At 40.5% G+C, this 23,500-nt stretch overlaps 1 protein-coding gene across 2 annotated transcripts in view; it reads left to right on the top strand.

Moving 5' to 3' along the window:
• The window catches only part of zcchc4 (zinc finger, CCHC domain containing 4), an 85,513-nt gene that overhangs the window by 48,794 nt on the left and 13,219 nt on the right, over positions 1–23,500 (top strand). The window contains exons 6-10 of one of the 2 annotated variants that reach the window (XM_073064887.1): positions 1,506–1,578; positions 7,701–7,851; positions 9,015–9,047; positions 12,565–12,656; positions 22,590–22,711. In XM_073064887.1, the coding sequence (XP_072920988.1) occupies positions 1,506–1,578; positions 7,701–7,851; positions 9,015–9,047; positions 12,565–12,656; positions 22,590–22,711 (471 nt within the window). The remainder of the gene's footprint in view (positions 1–1,505; positions 1,579–7,700; positions 7,852–9,014; positions 9,048–12,564; positions 12,657–22,589; positions 22,712–23,500) is intronic. The other variant, XM_073064888.1, reaches the window with a different exon arrangement.

The following is a 23,500-nucleotide window of genomic DNA, read 5'->3' as shown; positions in this document are numbered from 1 at the left end:
ATGTCAATAGGAGTTATTCTGTCTCCGTTCCTCCTGTAGTCCACAAACAGCTATAACCAGCAATTGGTCTATATAGCGCCCACTCTGTGGAAAAATATGACCCTCAGGTCCCCTTTAAACCCTCCCTTCTCATTCTAAACCTGTGCTCTCCAGCTTTAGGTTCCCCAACTCTGAGAAAAGATTGTGAACATTCACTTTATTGATGCCCTTTATATCAATATAAGTTCACCTCTCACAATACATAGAATCACTATGTAAACCATATCCTGCATAACCAGGTACAGTACTGATATTTTTGGTCATTTTGTTCAGATTATTTAAAGGCAGTAACAGTCCAATCATAGTTCTCTTTCTAGAATTCAGGAACTTTGGTGTTTTTGTGGTATAATTTTTCTTGAACTAATTTTGAAACCTTAGTCAATCATAGAAACTAACAGGTTTATGTTCCAATCAGCATCTCCTTATTGATTCTATAATATTCACTGATTTACAGTTTAAGCATCCTTATGTAATGTATGCATTTAATTGGCATTGTTTACCTCCGCTATTTTACTTATCTTCTTTCTGCTCTGAGATGTGTTTGATCAAAGGTAAATAGACAAGAGGTAACTTGATGAAGGCGTACAAGATGAAAAGAGGAATAGATAGAGTGGACAGCCAGCCCCTTTCTCACAGCAGCAATGGATAATACGAGAGGGCATAATTTTTAGGTGTTTTGTATGGGGGGATGTCAGAGGTACGTTTTTTGACAGAGTGTTTTGTGCATGGATTGCACTGCCAAGGGTACATTACAGGTACATTAGGGACATATAATAAAACTCTTAGATAGACACACGGATGAAGGAAAATGTAGGAGGGAAGGATTGGAAGGGTTAGATTAATCTTGGAGTAGGTTAAAAGGTTGGCACAACATCATGAACCGAAGGGCCTGTCATGTGTGGTACCATTCTGTGTTCTAATATATAATACCCAGGTAATGATTTCAAACTCTGAAGGAAGATTGTTGATGGACAGTGAATGCAAAATGTGGGAGTAAGTCAAAGATCACTTTATTGGTGTGAAGAAATGCTCAAGATTCCTCCAGTCATCACCCCAATAAAGTTTATAAATTCTATAAAATGTATATAAATTCTGCTCTTATGTTATGATTAAAATTTATAAAAATATAAATTACAATATTTATAAATATATAGATCCATATTATTGCCACATATCCACATTAGTTTTACTGGTTAAAAGAATAAAACTAATAAAGACATTAAATTGAAATAATTTAGTTCAAATTCTCAACAGAACAATAGAAAATCCTATGTATAACAAAATGCATATTTTACAGTCACGGCAGAAAAATGCATTTATAACTTTACAAAAACATAAATTACTGTTTTTTTCAACAGCTGTTCTTTTAAATTTACAGATTTTTGTATTTCACAGTTGATGTGTGTGATTTGTAAAAATCCTTGGAAAAATTAATATGTAGTGCCACTTTTCTTTTTAACTTTTAGGTATTCCCAATTTTATTCAGAGGAGGAGTTCTGCCACTATAATATGTTTAATCACTACTTCTTTGGAGGAAAGGTATGTTGTAACACATGAGACATAGTATCTGACAATAAATGTGCACTTCTATTACGTGAAAATCTATTGAAAGGCAAGGAAAGTCAAATTAAATTTTGAGTTCAGTTTCTCTCATTTTCTTTTAAAATAAGGAACATTTGAAGATTCTGTTCTTGTTCTAGATGATGTGGTTTCTTACATATTTAATTTAGCCTCTTGGGCATTTTGCCTACAGGGATAAAGCAGCCTACCTTGAGAAATATCCCAAGTGGTTCAGCAACTATTAGCACAAGAGATCCTGCAGTTACTGGAAATTCAGAACGCACAGCAAATGCTGGAGGAAATAGCAGGCCTGGCAGCATCCATGAAAATGAACATACAGTCAATGTTTTGGGTCGAGATCCTTTATCAGGATTGGAAAAAAAGGGGAAAGATGCTAGAATAAGAAAGTGGGCAAGGGGAAGGAAGACAAGCTAGAAGGTAAGAGGTGAAGCCAGGAGGGTAGGGTAGGGGATAAAGTACAAAGCTGGGAAGTGCTAAGTGGAAAAGGCAAAGGGCTGGAGAAGAAAGAATCTGATAAGAGCAGAGAATGGGAGAAAGGGGAGGAGAAGAACCACGGCGAGGTGATAGGCAGCTGAGGAAAAGAAGTAAAAGGACAGAGTGGACAAATGAAGAAGAGGGGAGGGGGAAATATCATTGGAAGTTGGAAAAATTGATGCTCATGCCATCAGGTTGGAGACTACCTGGATGGAATGTGAGGTGTTGTTCTTTCAACCTGAGAGTGGTCTCATCATGGCAGAAGAGGAGGCCATGGACTGACATGTTGGTACGGGAATAAGGTTAGGAATTGAAGTCATTGGCCACTGGGAAATTCCACTTTTTGCAGATTAAACTGAGGTGCTCGACAAAGCAGAACCCCAATCTACATCTTTCCAATGTAGAGGAGGCTGCAACGGGAGCACCGGATACAGTGGACAACCCCAAAAGATCAGCATGTGAAGTGTTGCCTCACCTGGAAGGAGTGAATGGAAGTGAAGGAGGAAGACAATGGACAGGTGTTGCATTTCTGCCGCTTGCAGGGATAAGCGCCAGGTGGAAGATTCTCTTTTAATGCAACAATCCAGGTGTGCTTTTGCACACATCGAACCTGTTTACTTTCAAAACAATTTCACCAAATGCTGACATTTGGATTTAAATTTCGCCTTCTCTGTCCTTTGTAATTCTAAACAAATTTCCTTAGAACAGTAAGTCTGGTTCCAAACTGAAATTAGTGATGTAAAGGTCTATAAGTGAAAAATGTACTTCAGAGTTCTGCAGCTGACACAAGTGCTTGCTAACTTTCTCAATAAGCTATAAGACCTGATGTGAATTTCTTGAAATCCTTAAATGTTTTCAGAGTTTAAATGCATCCTTCTGCAGTACATCCATTTGCATACATTTTGCTATACATAGACCTTTCTGGTGCTCTGTTCAGAATTTGGATTAAATTATCTACTTCCAGCTGAATTTCAATTTAATTACCTTAATTAGTTTCATCCTATTTTTTAACCAGTATAACTAACGAGGATTTCAGAGTCCCCTTTTTTTTCCCCATGATTTGTTGCTGGAATGTTTGTGAAACTTAAAGCAAAAAATTCAGCTTTACTGGAGGCAAAATATTAGATTCTATTTTCCTGAGTCTGTTATTCATCTGGGATAAAAAAGAGGAATATTTGGCAGTGCAAAATGTCAAGCACCGGATCTTGTTTATGAAACCCTTTTACACTATAGACGCTTTGGTTATTTTCTTGAATTTACTGACATTGTTTGCTATAAAGCCTTATCTAGCATTGTATTCCATAACATCTCTATAAATGCTGCATTTGCATTAAGTCATTTTGCTTGAATTCTATGCTTATTCTTAACTTTTACTTTTTATCTCTGTTGCTAATGCATAGCCATGCATCACTCATTGAAATCTAATTGCTTTTGTTTTTTATGCTTCAAACAGCATTCTCCACTTATTCGATATTATACATTTATCTCTTATTTTTGGAGCTTGCTATGACATTACTTAAAGCCAGGCAAACTGCAAAGTAAGCTAAGTGTACGGTTTAGTTAGATTTCTAGCTATTCTGTTACCGACAATTAGAATCAAATCAAATAAATGCATCATAGAATTTTAAAGTCTAACATTGTATGCATCTTTTAGTTACTGTATCAGTAATAACTAGTAACAATTGTATATTATTAGACCTGTAAATATTTACAGTAATATACTGTACGTATAATCCAATTTAGAACATTTTACATTTTTGCTCAATTTTAACAGATTTAGAGTTCCTTTAAGTTTTTTTTTTGTTTCAAGTCTGATCCATAATGTTGTCAGTTTTGTTTCCGTTGTAATGAGGTTCTTAGATCATAAACAATCAGTGCGAACCCTTCATCTCTTTATCTCTTTGCACATTTACATACAGTATTTGATTCTGCTGCCCGCTCCCATTTTGCCCATCTGCTGTCAAAGTTCAAAGTAAATTTATTATCAAAAAGGCAACAAACTGCGTAAATACAAAAGAAAAAAAGGAAATATTAATAAATATAAAGCAATAAATACTGAGAACATGAGATGAAAAGTTCTTGAAACGAGTCCATGATTGTGGGAACCGTTCAGTGAAGTTGAATCAAGTTATCTCCACTGCTTCAAGAGACTGATGGTTGAGGGCTAATAACTTCCTGAACCCGGTGGTGTGGGTCCTGAGGCTTCTGTACCTTCTTCCTGATTGCCAGGGTGCTGGTGGCCCTTGATGATGGATGCTGCTTTCCTCTGACAGTGCTGCTTGTAGATGTGCTTAATGGTGGGGAGGACTGGGCTGTATCCACTACTTTTTATAGGATTTTCTGTTTAAGGACATTGGGGTTTTCATACCAGACCATGATGCAGCCAGTTAATATACTCTACACCACACATCTATAGAAGTTTGTCAAAGATTTAGACGTCCTTTGCAAATTTCTTCGGAAGTAGAGGCGCTGCTGTGCTTTCTTCGTAATTGCACTTGCGTGCTGGGCCCGGTTCAGATCCTCTGAAATGATTACACTGAGGAATTTAAAGTTGCTGACCCTCTCTACCTCTGATCCCCCAATGAGGACCAGCTCATGGATTGCCGGCTTCCTCCTGAAGTCAACAGACAGCTACTTGGCCTTGCTGACATTGAGAAGCAGCTGTTGTGACTCCCCTCAGCCAGATTTTCTGTCACCCTTCTATATGCTGATTTGTCACCACATTTGATCCAGCCACTGACAGTGGTGTTGTCAGCAAGCTTAAAATGGCATTGGAGCTGTGCTTATCTTCGCAGTCATAAGTACAAAGCGAGTAGGGCAGGGGGCTAAGCACACAGCCTTGTGGTGCACCTGTGATTGGAAGAGAGGTTCTTGTCGATCGGAACTGACTGGGGTCTGCAAGTGAGGAAACCAAGGATTAAATTGCACAGGGAGGTATTGAGACTTGGGTCTTGAAGCTCAATGAATAGTTTTGAGGGGATGATAGTATTGAATGCTGAGCTGTAGTCAGTAATGACTACCTTGATGTATTCTTCTTTGCTATCTGGAAGATCCAATTTTGAGTGAAGAGCCAATGAAATAGCTTCTGCTGTGGACTTGTTTTTCTGGTAAGTAACTTAGAGCGGATCCAGCTTGCCTCTTAGACGGGAGTTCAAATGTTTCATCACCAACTTCTCAAAGCACTTCATCACAGTGGATGTAAATACTACTGGATGATAGTCATTAAGGCAGGTTACCACGTTCTTCTTAGATAGTGCTATACTTGAAGCCTACTTGAAGCAAGTGGGTACCTTAGACAGCCGAAGCAGGAGGTTAAAGATATTGGTAAACACTCTCAAAATGCTGGTGGAACGCAGCAGGTCAGGCAGCATCTATAGGGAGAAGTGCAGTGTGCTTCTCCCTATAGATTTTGCCTGACCTTATGTGTTCCACCAGCATTTTGTGTGTGTTGCTTGAATTTCCAGCATCTGCAGATTTCCTTGTGTTTGCCTTGGTAAACACTCTAGTCAGTTGATTAGCACAAGTCTTTAGTATTCAGCCAGTTACGTCATCTGGTCTGGATACTTCCCTTGGGTTCACCCTCCTGAAATATGCTCTCATGACTGCCTCAGACTGGAATCACAGGATCATCGGGGGTTGTGGAGTTTGTGAATGTTCCTCCATGTTTCAACAGTCAAAGTGAGCATTGAAGGCATTGATCTCATCTGGAAGAGAAGCATTTTGTTGTCACCTATGTCATTTGGTTTCACTTTTTAAGAGGTAATGGCATTCAAGCCTTGCCACAGCTGCAGAACATCCCTTAGTGATTCAGGTTTAATCTGGAATTGCCACTTTGCCAGTGAGATAACTTTCTGGTGATCTTACTGGTTGTATCTTACTTGGTCATTAGACCTGAATGCCACTGATCTGGCCTTCAGCAGATTGAAGTTCTCATGGTTAATCCAGGACTTCTGGTTGGGGAAGTCTGAATGATTTTGTGGGGAAATACTTGGCTATGACTGTTTTTATAAAAAATCTCCGTGACCACCGTGGTGTACTCATTCAGATCCTCTGAGTCCTTGAACACAGCCCCATCTACCGACTCGAGGCAATGCTGGAGCCATTCCTCTGCTTCCCATGACCACCTCTTGGTTGTCCTTATCTTTTGAGCCTTGCTCTTTAGCCTCTGCCTGTATGCAGGTAGGAGAAGGACAGCCAAGAGATCAGATTTCCCGAATTGCGATCTGGGCGTGGAATGGTAGATGCTGCCTACCATAGTATATATGCTGATGATAATTGGGCAGAGACTTCCTCTAACAAGCCTGATTGTAGTCCCCTACCATGGTTTCAAGCTGATTTGAAGGATGAGCCATGTGGGTCATCGCAGAGCTGAGGGCATTGTGTTCAAGAAAGTCATAGACGTCACTGTTAGAGTGAGTGATTTGGAGAGGGGTCGATGCGGAGAGTTTCGGTGCCCATCTACCTAAGCTGGGTGTGAGGTTGGATTGCTCCAAGTGCCAAACCAATTTGGTGAGATTGAGATTGGCTTCGGGCTGCCCAAGCTTGTCGCTGCACCAGGGCTTGAATTTTAAAGTGAGACTCTACCCAGTTCTTGGACAATTTAAAGACTGGAAAGCCCGAGGGTCGGGCTGATTTCACCACTCTCCAGCAGCTTCTGTCACTGCAAGTTTTGTGTTGTTTTTGCCCCACTAATATGATGAACTGAGATGGCTAATATGAGTAGGCTTGGGCCTACTCCAGCTGATCCGGCAAGTGAACCTAAAAGAAAGCTGTTGTTTCTATTGTTTGTGTGATTGTATTTTTCCCCTTTTTTATGGTCTTTTTTAATTGGGTTCTTCGGGTTTCTTGCTTTGTGGCTGCAAACAAATTTCAAGGTGTATAATTTATACATTCTTTGATAATGAATGTACTTGAATCTTAAGGGTTAAGCTCTGAAGGAGAATGAGGGACACTATTTTCAATTTATATAAGGAAAGTTAGCACGAAAAGTGCCAATGTTGTAGGTTTTGTTTGATTAAAAACTTCCAGCTATTCTTTTATATTATCCTTTTCAATTAGCGTTTCATTGTAAACAACATATCTTTGACATTAATCTTATAACTACATCCACGTGCTGTTGCCTGGTGATTGGTAGAAGTTATTGCAGGAGTTCCTCAGGACAGTCTTACAGGTCCAACCATCTTGTTCATCCTAATCAAAAGATGGGAGGTTTCTGTAACCTTGAGCCCTCCTCAGGTTGTGAAGCGATTTCCTCCAAGCCACACTTCTCTTGGCTTCAGATTCACATTTATTTATCATATGTACGAAACATACAGTGAAATGCATTGTTTCCATTAACAACCGAGACATATTCCAACACCATCACATCTTGCTCATGATATTCAGCAGAACAACCTGAGTAGCAGCAGAAACAGCAAAACAAAACAGCAAGACAAGCCCTTTGAACTGAAAAGGCAAAATAATGACCTTTTATTAATGTATTTGTAGAATAGATATATTTGTGTATCTTATTTTTTTAAACATTGCTTTTGTCAGCAAAGCTTTAAAACGTGTTTAAAAATTGAGTGTGGGATGTGGACACTGATGTATTTTATTTTTTATTATAGTCTGCCTTTGAAGCATTTCAGACATTCTTGTGTCAGGACAATGAAGAGTCTGTTGTTATGGTGACTGACCCACCATTTGGGGGCCTGGTGGAGGCACTGGCTCACAGTTTTAAAAAGATTGTTGCCATGTGGAAGACTTCACAGACTAAAGGTACAAAAAGGTTTCAAGTAGATAGAACAATAAGGTTTTGTATGATATTAGGAAATTGAGTACAGTAGCTCTTTGATCTCCTGAGAGTAGTTCCTGCAAAACCTAATTGGTACATAAACGACCGCATTTACTTCCTTTGCCTAATCCTCAACTCCACTTACTTTGATACAAATATGCTTCTTGCTAACAAATAACTAACGACCTCCGTCAACAAATTTCTAATTACGGTCTTTTGAGGGAGGTACAGATTTCCATGCCAGATCCTGTGGAAAAATGCAACCATGTTATTTTCTTAGTTCAGCTTAAATTTTCTGATTTGCAGATCATACTGATTGAAATAATCTCTTTTAATTGCCCTATCAGATATTTCCAATATATTTAAACACTTCCATTGGATCACCTCTGTCTTTGGTCAAGGAATTTCAAGGCATGTTTAATCCTCCTATCTCAACTCCCTCAGCCCAATATCATTCAGCTGAATCTGCACTCTTTACCTTTCAAGTAGAGTTATGATGTGCAGTTATGATATAGAGAAAAGAAAATTATATTTGATAAAACAAATGACTATTGTGAAAGAATGTACACATATACATTGGTTGAATGGAGAGATTTTTTCCCCCTCATAAATTGCACCAAGATTATCAAAGGCAGAATGAATAGTATACCTGCCTGACTCTACAGAAAGAATTAGCTCCCAATATTGAATATACAGATTTTGGTTAATTTAAAACTTTGTTGAAGCTGAGAATGCCAGACAAAGGTCAGTAATAGATGATACTGCCTACAGTATACTGATTATCAAACAGAAGCACTCCAGAATTTGGGTTTACGTAGGTGCAACGTTTCATTGCCAATTTACTTGATGTCTAATTTCAGGTTCCACTTCCAGGCTTTTCAATCAAATTATTTTACTTGTGAGCCATACTACCTATCTATAACCAAGCAGTGGTGGCCCTTCACAATGGCATTATAGTACTCTACCAATAGTCATTTATAAATTAGTTTCATTAAAGTCAGTCTTATCAGCCTTAATCACTTTCAACTATATTTGTCACAACATGATTTGAGCCTGTTTTGCTTGGTTCAGTGATCGGCACATTTTGAAGTGTTATTTGCTTGTGGAAACTTGTTGCATAAATGATTACTTTCTGAATTTACTACAGCTGCAGATGATCATGATGAAGAGAAAACAATAGGTAAGAGGGTTAATAATTGAGAATCAGTTTATTCACATATGAATGGACCTTGATCTGGTCATAGATTGAAATTAATTTGCTTGGCTTATTTAAGATACCAAATGTGTATTTGTTTTGAATTGATATCAAAGCTATAAGCAGCTTTTAGCTATTTACCCATATTGAACCTGCTAGCCTGTTTATAAAGGCTGTATCGATCTAGATTTTCATTCCTGCTGTTTTTCAGTGTTAGTAAAGTATTTTACACCATGAGTGAAATTAAATAATGACTATTTTGGGGATTATTTCATGTCATTCTAAAACTTTAACAGGGTTCCTCCGACCATGTGTCGCTCTTGTACCATTTAGCAGTTTGCTTCGGGAGCTGTGTGGTGGTGCTTGGGTCTGTGTTGTCCATTGTTGGACCTCTGGAACAATTTGTTCAATCCATCCAGTGTTGGCATCCTTATCTGGCAACCTCCTTACTACTGAGTGCATGAAAATTTCTGATTCTGCATCTACACGATGGAAAGACAGAATATTGGAATTTTAAAAGCATGATTGAAGCTAGATTGTGTGTCAGTCTGCAGTGGGATCCAGTAGGTAAATACACATGACAACTACTCATAAATTCCTGGTTGAAGTGATAAGTTTATTATATTTGGATGACCAAAGCAATGCCACTAGTTGAAAACCACTTGCCAGGAATGGATTTATGCAGATAGACATTAAATGAGCTATTAGTTAGCCTCAGTCCTGTTTCTATTTTTCTCCAAAGCTATAGACATCTTTCTTTTAAAATATTTATCCAACTTGCTTTTGGAAGTTACTGTTGCAGCAGTTCTAAATCTCTAGGCAATACTGGAAGACTTGTTTTTATAATCCAGAATTGCCAAAACTGTATTGTAAAGTACCGGTAATCTTACTTTCTGCTTGAAATTTCTCTTCATTGTGATGATTTTTAGCCACATTGATCAAATGACACAGGAGCAGAATTAGGCCAACTGGCCCATCAAGTCTGCTCCGCCATTCAATCATGGCTGAACCTTTTTTTCTTCTCCTCAACCCCAGTTCCCGGCCTTCTCCCCGAAACCTTTGATGTCATGTCCAATCAAGAACCTGTCAATCTCTGCCTTAAATACACCTAATTCCACAAATTCACCACCCTTTCGCTAAAGAAATTTCTCCACATCTCTGTTTTGAAAGGGTGCCCCGCTATCCTGTGGGAAGCATCCTTTCCACATCTACTCTGTCTAGGCCTTTCAACTTTCGAAAGGTTTCAATGAGATCCCCCCCCCCCCCCCACCCCCGCCAACATCCTTTTGAATTCCAGTGAGTACAGACTCAGAGCCTTCAAACTTTCCTCGTATGATAACCCTTTCATTCTTGGAATTATCCTTGTGAACCTCCTCTGGACTCTCTCCAATGTCAGCACATCTCCTCTAAGATGAGGGGCCCAAAACTGTTCACAATATTCAAAATGAGGCCTCACCAGTGCCTTATAAAGCCTCAACATCACATCCTTGCTCTTGTATTCTAGTCCTCTTGAAACGAATGCTAACATGGCATTTGCCTTCCTCACCATCGACTCAAACTGCAAGTTAACCTTCAGGGTGTTCTGCACAAGGACTCCCAAGTCCCTTTGTATCTCAGATTCTTGGATTTTCTCCCCATTTAGAAAATAGTCCACACATTTATTTCTACTACCAAAGTGCATGACTATGCATTTTCCAACATTGTATTTCATTTGCCCCTTTCTTACCCATTCTCCTAATACGTCCTTCTGCATCCTACCTGTTTCCTCAACACTACCTGCCCCTCCATCAATCTTCATATCATCTGCAAACTTGGCAACAAAACCATCTATTCCATCATCTAAATCATTTACATGCAGCATAAAAAGAAGTGGACCCAAAACCAACCCCTGCAGAACACCACTAGTTACCGGCAGCCAACCAGAAAAGGATCCTTTTATTCCCACTCGCTGCCTCCTAACAATCAACCAGTGCTCTAACCATGTTGTAACTTTCCTGTAATACCATGGGCTCTTAACTTGGAAAGCAGCCTCACGTGTGGCACCTTGTCAAAGGCTTTCTGAAAGTCCAAATATAATCATCCCTAGGTATCCACGGGTGATTGGTTCCCCCAAATCCGCGGATGCTCAAGTCCCTTATATAAAATGGCATAGTATTTCTGTATAACCTACGCACATCCTCCCGTATATTTTAAATCATCTCTAGATTATTTATGATACCTAATACAATGTACATGCTATGTAAGTAGTTGTTATACTGTATTGTTTAGGGAATAATGACAAGAAAAAAAGTCTGTACATGTTCAGTACAGAGGCAACCATTGTAGCTCTTCTGGGAATGTTGATGCTGCCTCGGCATCAGCCGATCCCGATTCTCCCGTGATCTTTAAGTTCTTGAGGCTGTAGCGCTTTACATAGCTAACCAGCCATCCCTTACTAGCCTTAAACTCCTTCCTCTCACTCACAACACAAGTAGCGAACGAACGAGACGCGAGGCGAACAATGCTCAAGCAACGAGTGCTGGAGAGAGACTGAGGATCTGTGAACTGGCAGGAGGCTACAGCAGGGTATGCCTACACATCACTTCATTGGCATGGATTCAGCATAGTGTTCAGTGCGTGGCAAATTCAAGTTTTGTCTTTTGGAACTTACTGGAATTCTTTTTCGAATATTTTCGATCTGAGGTTGGTTGAATCCGTGGATACGGAGGGCCGACTGTACACAATATCCACTGCATCCCTTTTATCTAACCTACTGGCAATCTCTTCAAAGCATTCCAACAGGTTCGTCAGGCAGGATTTTCCCTGAAGGAAACCATGCTGACTTTGTACTGTCTTGTGTCACCAAGTACTCCATAACTTCATCCTTAACAATTGACTCCAACATCTTGAGGTCAGGCTAACTGGTTTATAATTTCCTTTCTGCTGCCTTCCTCCTCCTTAAAGAGTGGAGTGACGTTTCCAGTCCTCTGGCACCATGCCTGAGTTCAATGATTTCTGAAAGATCATTTCTAATGCCGCCACAATCTCTTCACGCTACCTCTTTCACAACCCTGGGGTGCAGTTCATCTGGTCTGGGTGATCAGATAATTTCCCAGTTTTTATTACGTAGAGGAAAGTGAAACAACTATCGCAGTTTAACTCTCGTAGCCCAGAGCATGCATCACTTAGATAAATGACATGTAAAATAAACTTACCAAATAAATATTTTGCATTGTACCCTGGAGATATTTGCTGAGAGAATTTACAGTTGTTATGAATTCTATGTGGATTCTTATTCACTTTGAAGACTGAACCATCAATAATACTTTAAAAATCATCTGGTAAAAGGCTGGATTGATTCCTCTTGAGTTAGCATATTTCACCTTAAAGATAGAAGAGAACTTCCATTTACTTAACATAAATTCCTAGCCAAATGATAGTTTCTCATTACATGTGAAGCTTTTTATTCTGAGGAATTTTACAATTTGGTGGCTTATTATTCTATTTTGACTTCATTCTGCAGATGATGAATTACCAATATTTTGGATTTTTCCATACTTTTTTGAACCTCGCATTCTGCAGTGTTTCCCATCATTCAGCATGCTTGATTATCAGGTGAGTAGCTTCTCGATACATGTTGTTTTTGCATTGCTACTTTGGGTACATTTCACCGAGATCTAAAATAAGATTAAATTTTAGATTGGGTTGTGACTTTGTCTAACGTCACAAAGTTAAGGCAGTCATTTGTTAATTTGCAGCCTCTCATTGGCTTTAAATATAATTTATATAGGTGCCATTTGCTGTAAAAAGCTCTAAATCTGTAAGTAAGCACAGTGTGAAATTGTTAAAACACTAACAGCAGGATCAGCAAATGCTTAATTCTGCTTTGGCACGCCAGCCAGATTACATATAGAGGCTCAAGTGATGTGCAATATCGTCCAAAGCTGCCACACTTGTATCTGATTAATTTATAAATGGCATCGGTGGACAAGTGGGAGCTCGTCTATTAATGTAGGTAGTGTTGAAGAAGTAGGAAGGCTGCAGAAGCGGTCAGATAGATTAGAAGAATGGGTAAAGAAGTGGCAGGTGGAATACAGTGTTGAGAAGTGTATGGTGATGCACTTTGGTAGAAGAAATAAAAGCATAGACTTTTTTTTTCCCAGAAGGGGTGCAAGTTCTAAAATCTTGGTGAAAGGTACTTGGGAGTCCTTGAGCAGGATTCCCTGAAGGCTGAGTTGCTGGAGAGTACAGCAAATGGAATGTTAGCATTCATTTCGAGAGGACTGGAATGTAAAAACAGAATGTAATGCTATGACTTTATAAGGCACTAGTGAGGCCTCACTTGGAGAATTGTGAGCAGTTTTGGCCCCTTAACTAAGAAGAAATGTTCTGACATTAGTGAGGTTTGTAAGAATGATTGCAAATGAAAGGGTTGTCATATGAGGAGCATTTGATGGCTCTGGGCCTGTACTCCCTGGAATTTAGAATAATGAGAAGGGATCTCAATGAAACCAATCTAATGTTGAAAGGTCTAGATAGAGTGCATGTGGAGAAGATAGTTCCTATAGTTTGGGAGCCTAAGACCAGAGAACACAGCTTCAGTATAGAGGGGCAACCATTTCGAATGGAGATGAGGAGGAATTTCTTTAGCTAGAGGGTGGTGAATCTGTGAATTCATTGCTGCCAGGTGGGTGTGGAGGCCAGTTCATTGGGTGTATTTAAGGCAGAGGTTGATAGGATTTTGATTATTCAGTGAGTTAAAAGTTTTCAAAGATTCATTTATTATCAAAGCATGTATCCATATTCAGCTCTCAAATTTGTCATCTCCAGACAGCCACGAACATGGAAGCTGTTCAGTGAGAAACATTAAACCCACCCCCCCGCACAAAAAAGTGTGGCATCCTAATAATCAATCCCCCAAAACCCCCTCCCCTGCAAAAAACAGAACAGGAACATCAACCTCCCAAACACCTTCCCCTAGCACAACAAAGCAGAAAAGGAATGGGCGATTTAAAAAAAAAACACACACACACACAATATGAGAACCCTAAAGGTTGATTTATACTTGTGCATCGCATCTACACCATAGGTACCATGTACCCTATGCCATACCCTACGCTGTAGGGTGACGTGAACCTCTCCAGAAAAGTAATCTACACGTTGCGGCAACGCAGACCGCAACCACTGTGATTGATCCGCTTGGTAGCATCGCATTTCCTCCTAAGTATTTCCGGTTGCTTCTTCACCATGTCTGTACACCGATGCAAAATAGATGAACCAACATGTGAAAATGTTTGAAATGCATTTCCTTGTCCATGTCTCTCACGAAGAAACTCAACCCAGTGACACAGAAACCCCACCGCCAACTAGTGTTTTGGCGCACACCAACGCATGCTCGCTATGGCATAGAGCTATGCAGAAGTGAAAATCAGGGCTATGGCGTAGGCTGCGGTGTAGCCCATACGCACAAGTATAAATCAGCCTTAAGTCTGAAAAAGTCCACTGTCCCTAAACGCAGTAGTCCAATCCGGAAACACGATGCCATCCTATGATATCACCAACATTTGTTGAAAGAGAGGGATACCACACAAGGCAGTGAGGCCTATCTTTCTCCGGCAGTGATCAAAAGGCAGAGAGTCGGCACAGACACTCTGGCTTGCCTTTCACATTCATCTCAATGTCTCAATCTTCCTCAACACTTTAATCACCAATTAATAGATGCTTTAACCAGTGAAATGATGTCAAACATTGGCTTGCGCCTTGCCTTGAAGTTACTTCGCATCGAGACCGTCCGCATACACGCTCACTTCCCAGAATCTTCTTGGAGACAGCAAAGCGCTGGATCACTGAAACGATCTCCAAGCTGTAAATCACCAACTCTAACAGTTCCAGAAACACAGATGTAAAAAAAGTAAAAAAATATATATTTTCATGCGCCATCTGGAAGATGTTGACCGAGGGAGCATTTGCTGGCATTTTGACTAGAAGTCCACAACCAGTTATGGGGAGAGGGCAGGAGAATAGGGTTGGGAGGGAAAGTGGATCAGCCATGAATAAATGAGAATAGACTCGATGGGCTGATTGGCCTAATTCTGCTCCTTTGTCTTTTGGTCTTATGTTACAGATTCATTGAATGGCTATTGAGTATTAGAGCAAGAAAATCATGCTGTAGTTGCATAAAACTTCAGTCAGATTGCACTTGTATTGAGTGCAGTTTTGGTTGCCCTAATATAGGAAGGTTGTGGAGTCTGAAAATGGTGCAGAAGAGGTTTACCAGGATGCTGCCTGGATTAGAGAGTATGATCTATAAGGAAAGGATGGACAGACTGGAGTTTTTCTTCCTAGAGCATCAGAGGCTGAAGGGAAGTTTTCAAAATTATGAGCGGCTACAATAGGGGGACAGGATCTTTACCCTTAGAGGTAGAAATGTCAAATAGCAGAGCAATTGTTTTTACGGTTAGATAGGGGATGTTTAAGGCAATATGAGGAGCAAGTCTTACACAGTGAATGGTAGGTGTCTAGAATCGGTTACCAGAGTTGTAGTGGAAGTCGACAGTTGGTGGAGTTTAATTATGTTTTAGATACACACAGGAATGCAAAGGGAATGGAGGAATATGGATGATACACAGGAAGAGGACATTTAGTATAAATTGGCATCAAGATTGGCATAACATCATGGGTCAAATGGGTTGTATTGTGCTATACTGTTCTATGTATGTATTCAACTTGCAGTGGAATTGTTCTGCATAGAGGGAATGCTTCTTTTCAATCTCCCAAGGTCTTATCCTCAATTTGCATGCTTCAAGCAAAGTTGATTTAAGACATTGTGTTCTTGTTCCAAAATACTATATTTTTATTGAAATTGTTTTGGGGGCTCATAAGGATCTGGAGTCTCATTAACGAGCTTGGGTCCTGACAAAGGGTCTCGGCCCGAAACGTCGACAGCGCTTCTCCCTATAGATGCTGCCTGGCCTGCTGTGTTCCTCCAGCATTTTGTGTGTGTTGCTTGAATTTCCAGCATCTGCAGATTTCCTCGTGTTTGGGTATTATTTTTACAGTTTCTCTCTTAAAATTGAAAAGCACTGGTGACTTCCTTTTAGTGTAGAATCTTCAGCTTGCTTTCTCATCATTTGTCCTCCATAATGCATATAACTATTAGTAGCAGGATATGCTGATGTAGGCCAATAAATAGTCTAGCTATTTTTTTAAGGATTTCCTTCTTGATCAAGAGAGCAAGAATGGACTTCTGGACCAAATAAGAAGATGTTATGCCAACTTACTATCAGGGCCATTGTTAGCAGCTGATATCCAGGAAACAGTCAAAATAATCTAATCCACAGCATTTGACATTGTCTTCTTTACATGAAGGACCTCTCATTGTTTACGGGCAGAAGTTCCCACTTGCTTCAAAAAGGCAACAATTATACCAGTGCCTAACAGGAATAATGTGAGCTGCCTTAATGACTATCGCCCAGTAGCACTCAGATCTACAGTGATGAAATGCTTTAAGAGGTTGGTCAAGACTAGACTGAACTCCTGCCTCAGTAAGGACCTGGACCCATTGCAACTTATCACCACAATAGGTCAACAGCAGATGCAATTTCAATGTTCCTTCACACGGCTTTAGCCTGCCTGGACCACACAAACACCTATGTCAGGATGCTGTTCATCGACTGTAGCTCAGCATTTAATTGGATAGAAATATAGAAAACCTACAGCACAATACAGGCCTTTCAGCCCACAATACTGTGCCAAACATGTCCTTGCCTTAGAAATTACCTAGGTTTATCCACAGCCCTCTATTTTCCTGAGCTCCATGTACCTGTCCAGGAATCTCTTAAAAAACCCTATTGTATCCGCCTCCACCACCGTCGCCAGCAGCCCATTCCACGCACTCACCACTCTCTGCGTAAAAAAAAAAAAATTAATCCCTGACATCTCCTCTGTACCTATTTTCAAGCACCTTAAAACTGTGCCCTCTTATGCTAGCCATTTCAGCCCTGGGAAAAAGCCTCTGACTATCCACACAATCAATGCCTCTCATCAACTTATACACCTCTCTAAGGTCACCTCTCATAAAGGCCGAGTTCACTCAACCTGTTCTCAAGACATGCTCCCCAATCCAGGCAACATCCTTGTAAATCTCCTTTGCACCCTTTCTATGGTTTCCATATCCTTCCTGTAGTAAGGCGACCAGAACTGAGCACAGTACTCCAAGTGGGGTCTGACCAGGGTCCTATACAGCTGCAACATTACCTCTCGGCTCCTAAACTCAGTCCCACGATTGATGAAGGCCAATGCACTGTATGCCTTCTTAACCATAGAGCCAGCCCGCGCAGCAGCTTTGAGTGTCCTATGGACTCGGACCCCAAGATCCCTCTGATCCTCCACACTGCCAAGAGTCTTACCATTAATACTATATTTTGCCATCATATTTGACCTACCAAGATGAACCACCTCACACTTACCTGGTGAACTCCTTTTGCCACTCTCAGCCCAGTTTTGCATTCCATCAATGTCTCATTGTAACCTCTTAACAGCCCTCCACACTATCCACAATACCCCCAACCTTTGTGTCATCAGCAAACTTACTAACCCATCTCTCCACTTCCTCATCCAGGTCATTTATAAAAATCACGAAGAGAAGGAGTCCCAGAACAGATCCCTGAGGCACAACACTGGTCACCAACCTCCATGCAGAATATGACCCATCTACAACCACTCTTTGCCTTCTGTGGGCAAGCCAATTCTGGATCCACAAAGCAAGGTCCCCTTGGATTCCATGCCTCCTCACTTTCTCAATAAGCCTTGCATAGGGTACCTTGTCAAATGCCTTGCTGAAATCCATATAAACTACATCTACTGCTCTACTGTCATCAATGTGTTTAGTCACATCCTCAAAAAATTCAATCAGGCTCGTAAGGCATGACCTATCTTTGACAAAGCCATGCTGACTATTCCTAATCATATTAGGCCTCTCCAAATGTTCATAAGTCCTGCCTCTCAGGATCTTCTCCATCAGCTTACCAACCACTGAAGTAAGACTCATTGGTCTATAATTTCCTGGGCTATCTCTACTCCCTTGAATAATGGAACAACATCTGCAACCCTCCGATCTCTGGAACCTCTCCCATCCCCATTGATGATGCAAAGATCATTGCCAGAGACTCAGCAATCTCCTCCCTCACCTCCTACAGTAGCCCGGGGTACATCTTGTCTGGTCCTGATGACTTATCCAACTTGATGCTTTCCAAAAGCTCCAGCACATCCTCTTCCTCAGTATCTACATGCTCAAGCTTTTCAGTTTTCTGTAAGTCATTCCTACAATTGCCAAGATCCTTTTTCATAGTAAATACTGAAACAAAGTTCTCATTAAGCACCTCTGCTTTCTCCTCCAGTTCTATACACACTTTTCCACTGTCACACTTGATTGGTCCTATTCTCTCACATCTTACCCTCTTCTTGTTCACAATCCTCTAGATCCTCAGCTTCTTAACTGGAAGAGCACAATCTGTGCAGATTGGTGATAACATCTCCTCCTCGCTTACGATCAACAATGGTGCACCTCGGGTATGTGCTTAGCCCACTGCTCTATATACCCATGACTGTATGCTTAGGCAAAGCTCAAATACCATCTACAAATTTGCTGATGATACAACCATTGTTGGTAGAATCTCAGGTGGTGACAAGAGGAGTGAGATATGCCAACCAGTGGAGTGGTGTCGCAGCAACAACCTGCCACTCAACGTCAGTAAGACGAAAGAGTTGATTGTGGATTTCAGGAAGGGTAAGATGAATGAACACATACCAATCCTCATAGAGGGATCAGAAGTGGAGAGAGTGAGAAGTTCCAAGTTCCTGGGTGTTAAGATCTCTGAGGACCTAACCTGGTCCTAACATATTGATACAGTTAAAAGAAGGCAAGACAGCGACTATAGTTCATTAGGAGTTTGATGAGATTTGGTATGTCAACAAATACACTCAAAAACTTCTATAGATGTACCATGGAGAACATTCTGACAGGCTGCTTCATCGTCTGGTATGGTGACGGCTACTGCACAGGACCGAAAGAAGCTGCAGAGGGTTGTAAAATTAGTAGGCTCTATCTTGGGTACTAACCTACGAAGTACTCAGAACATCTTCAAGGAGCGATGTCTCAGAAAGGCAGCTTAAATTATTAAGGACCTCCAGCACCCGTGGCATGCATTTTTCTCACTGTTGCCGTCAGGTAGGAGGTACAGAAGCTTGAAGGCACATACTCAGTGATTCAGGAACAGTTTCTTCCCCTTTGCCATCCGATTCCTAAATGGACACTACCTCACTTTTTAAAATATATATTTCTGTTTTTGCACGATTTTTAATCCATTCAATATATGCATACAGTAATTAATTACTTATTATTATTTCTTTTTTTCTTCTATATTATGTATAGCATTGAATTGCTGCTGCTAAGTTAACAAATTTTACAACACATGCCGGTGAAAATAAACCTGATTCTGATAACCCTGTGACAGTGTCTGTCAAAATAGTTACTTCATGCATCCATGACACCTGATTCCACTGAGAAATTGCTTGGAAATAAAAATCTGAAGGGCTGAGGTACACACTGCTCTTGACATCTCAACCACTCTTTGCTGCTCTTCAAGAGCACTGTTCTCTTAAAATTTGGCATAGTTCTAGAAAGAGCAATGGTTGTGCCTATGAAAGGTCAAATGTTTATTGTAACAATCTGCTATTTGCTGATGAGTTTTTAAAAAAGGTGCCTTCAATACCATATAGCCCTCATTGCTGGGGGAAAAGCTCCATTCAATGCAGGTTGGCACTTCCATTGTATCCTGGATAATGGACTACCTGACTGGTAGATCACAGTCTGTGTGACTTCAGAGCTGTGTGTCAGACATGGCTATAAGCAGCACTGGGGCCCCTTTCCTGTTTACCCTCTATACCTCCATCTAGATACAACACTGAGTCATATCATCTGCAGAAATTCTGTGATGACACTGCAATGGTTGTATGTATAAAGGGAGGATGGCAGGATGAATATAGGGCCTTGGTGGAGGACTTTGTCAAATGGTGCAAGCAGAATCATCTGCAGCTCAGCATCAGTAAGACAAAAGAGTTGGTGATGGACTTTTAGGAAGATTAAGCCTGCACTGCTCCCTGTTACCATTGTTGTGGATGTGGTGAGGATCTACAAGTACCTGGGGGTGCACCTGGTCAACAGACTTGAGTGGAGCACCAACACAGAGGCTGTGTACATGAAGGGCGAGAGTCACCTCTACTTCCCGAGGAGACTGAGGTTCTCTGGAGAATTCAGGCCTCTCCTTCTCACGTTCTACCAGTCTGTTATTGCCAATTCAGTCTTCTATGTGGTAGTGTGCTGGGGCAATGGCATCAACATGGAAGATGACACCAGGCTCAATAAACTGATTTGAAAGGCTGGCTTTGTTTTCGGAGTCCAACAGGACACACTGGAGGCTGTGGTAGAACAAAGGATCCTACAGAAAATCCTGGTAATTCTGGACAATGTTTCTCATCCTCTGCATTTCACCTTGGCTGAATGGAGGATCACTCTGAGGAACAGACCTAAGACAACTGTGTTGTTCCAAAGAGCACCATATGAGGTCATTCTTACGGTTGGCTATTAGGCTCCATAATGAGTCAACCTAGAGCTGGGGAAGTGATAACCCCTCCTGTTAGACTGTTTGAAGGAACATTTTTTTATTTATTCATCCTACTTCTAATATTGTATATCTTTGAACTTGAAATACTACTGTGATACTGTAATTTCCTTTGGTATCAATAAATATCCATAAGATATAGATATAGGAGCAAAATTAGTCTATTCAGCCCATCAAGTCTGCTTTGTCATTCCATTATGGCTGATTTATAATACCTCTCGACCCCATTCTCCTTATCTTCTCTCCGTAACCATTGACACCCCTACTAGTCAAGAACCTATCCACCCCCACTTTAAATATACCCAATAGCTTGGGTTCCCACAGCTATTTCACAGATTCAATGAATTTCACAGATTCACCACTCCCTGGCTATAAAAATTCCTCTCATTTCAGTTCTAAAGGGAAGTGCTTTTGTTCTGAGGCTGTGCCATCTGGTCTTAGACTCACCCACCATAGGAAGCATCCTCTCCACATCCACTCTATTGAGGCAATTGAGATCCCTCCTCCCTCTTCTGAACTCCAGTGAATACAGTTCCAGAGCCATCAAATGTTATTCATACATTAACCCTTTCATTCCCTGAGTCATTCTCATTAACCTCCTCTGGACCCTCTCCAATGCAGCACATTTTTTTAAAATAAGGGGACCAAAGCCACAACACAGTTGGTGTGGAAGAGCTGAGGCGAAGAACCTGCTTCATGCTGTATGACTTTATGACAATTGCGAACAGAACTGAGTAATGTGATTTTGTTTTCCTTTGTTTCTGTCATTTTTTTCCTTATTTGTAGGCAGACTCAAGCAATAACTCTGTCAGCACTTGGCAGACAAGCAGCTGCTACCTCTGTTTGTAAATGGAGGAAGACTAAAGCCCAGTGCTCTAAACTCCCATTCTGCAGCAGAACTTTTAGACCTGAGTCATGAGCAGATTATTTTATTGTTGTACTATTGTAAGCACTTATTTCAGTTTTGATGATTTCCATTGAATGTATTGCTTTTGTGAAAACAGTGTTATTTTAAAGGCTGCTCCTGCAACTGTTTTGCAATTCCCAGGCAGAGCTTGCTGAGCAGGTTTTTCCCCCTGTACCCGGTTTCATGCAAAACTGTTGGCATTTTTATTGCCCTGTGATTCAGCACAGTCCTGCTTCTAGTCAGCTTATGGGAAATGGATCATATATCTTTGTGCATCTCATACCAACAACAGTCTCCTGATGTGAAATTCTTATTTTCCACTGAAATGTGAAGAGCTCTGGTGTTGTGTGCAACTGAACATGTTGGGGATTACAATTTTCCATGTCGAATCTTTTTTCTTCCCTTTCTCTGAAAATACTAATTTACATTTGAAACATTATAGTCCATTACTTTATCCATTCTTCATGCAAGGTGCTTGAGGCTGAGCAGTAGTAGTTCAGTGTACTTAGCTTGAGTTGGGTAAAAAATAACAAATCACCTTTCTGCTTATGTGCAAGAACTAAGTTCTTGTAGTGCTCAGTGTAAGAAAACGCAGGGTGTGTGAAGTAAAAGAATGTTGACCTTCAACAGTCATCAACAAGAGGCAGCTTGCAGGTTTTAACACATCAGTCATGTTTGTTATTTAGCATTGTAGACATACTTTTCTTAGTCTAATTGATACACATGAAGTTTTTTCTGGCATTTCAAGTTGCAAAGCAAAATTTAACTTCTACCAAAGCCGAAACATGAATTAAATGTCTGAGGTATTTCTTCAGTCAAGGATGTACTAGCATATATTTATAATCTGTAACTTGTACAAATCTAGACTAGAATGGTAGAGCAAAATTTGCTTCAGTGAGTTTCAAAGATTGGAATGATCTCAATACAGTTGTGATGATAAAATCATGCTTTTAATCTTAGGTGGATTATGACAACCATGCCCTCTACAAGCATGGAAACAGTGGTCGGAAACAATCTCCAGTACGCATATTTACCAACCTTCTGCCTAAAGCCATTGTATTGCCTGCGGAAGAAGGATACAGGTAGCTCTCTAATTCAAAAATGTCACATAGTGAAAATGGTTTGCTATTCTAATATATATATCCTGAATCAGTTAGAGAAACCCTGTTTGATGGTTCCTAAAATAATTGTGTTGGCAGTGAGTAACTATTAAAACCTTTAAGAGGTAGTACTTGGTTTTCAATATATAAAATAATCAGAGGGCATCAAAGCCAATCCCTACCTTATCCTTACTCTGTAGGTATTTTTCTATGTATTTACATCCACACTTTTGAGTAGTCAGTGCATATTGATCAGCAATGTGAGTTTTAGTTAAACTGAGAGATACACATGTCCATTCTCTCAACTGATTTACTTTCCTAGCTTAAACAAGGTAACTGTTACATCATTGGTCAAGCTTGATGGCTCAAAATCACATTTGAATTGACATTCAATACATGATATATAAGGGATGTACACTTGTGTTTTCCTCCATGATATTAGACAATAGACAATAGGTGCAGAAGTAGACCATTCGGCCCTTCGAGCCTGCACCGCCATTTTGAGATCATGGCTGATCAATTCCTATCAATACCCGGTTCCTGCCTTGTCCCCATATCCCTTGATTCCCCTATCCATAAGATACCTATCTAGCTCCTTCTTGAAAGCATCCAGAGAGTTGGCCTCCACTACCTTCCGAGGCAGTGCATTCCAGTCCCCCGCAACTCTCTGGGAGAAGAAGTTTTTCCTTAACTCTGTCCTAAATTACCTACCCCTTATTCTCAAACCATGCCCTCTGGTACTGGACTCTCCCAGCATCTGGAACATATTTC

Source organism: Hemitrygon akajei, chromosome 13 (assembly GCF_048418815.1).
Source record: "Hemitrygon akajei chromosome 13, sHemAka1.3, whole genome shotgun sequence".
In the NCBI taxonomy this organism is placed as follows: domain Eukaryota; kingdom Metazoa; phylum Chordata; class Chondrichthyes; order Myliobatiformes; family Dasyatidae; genus Hemitrygon; species Hemitrygon akajei.
This window is presented reverse-complemented; position numbering and strand designations above follow the sequence as displayed.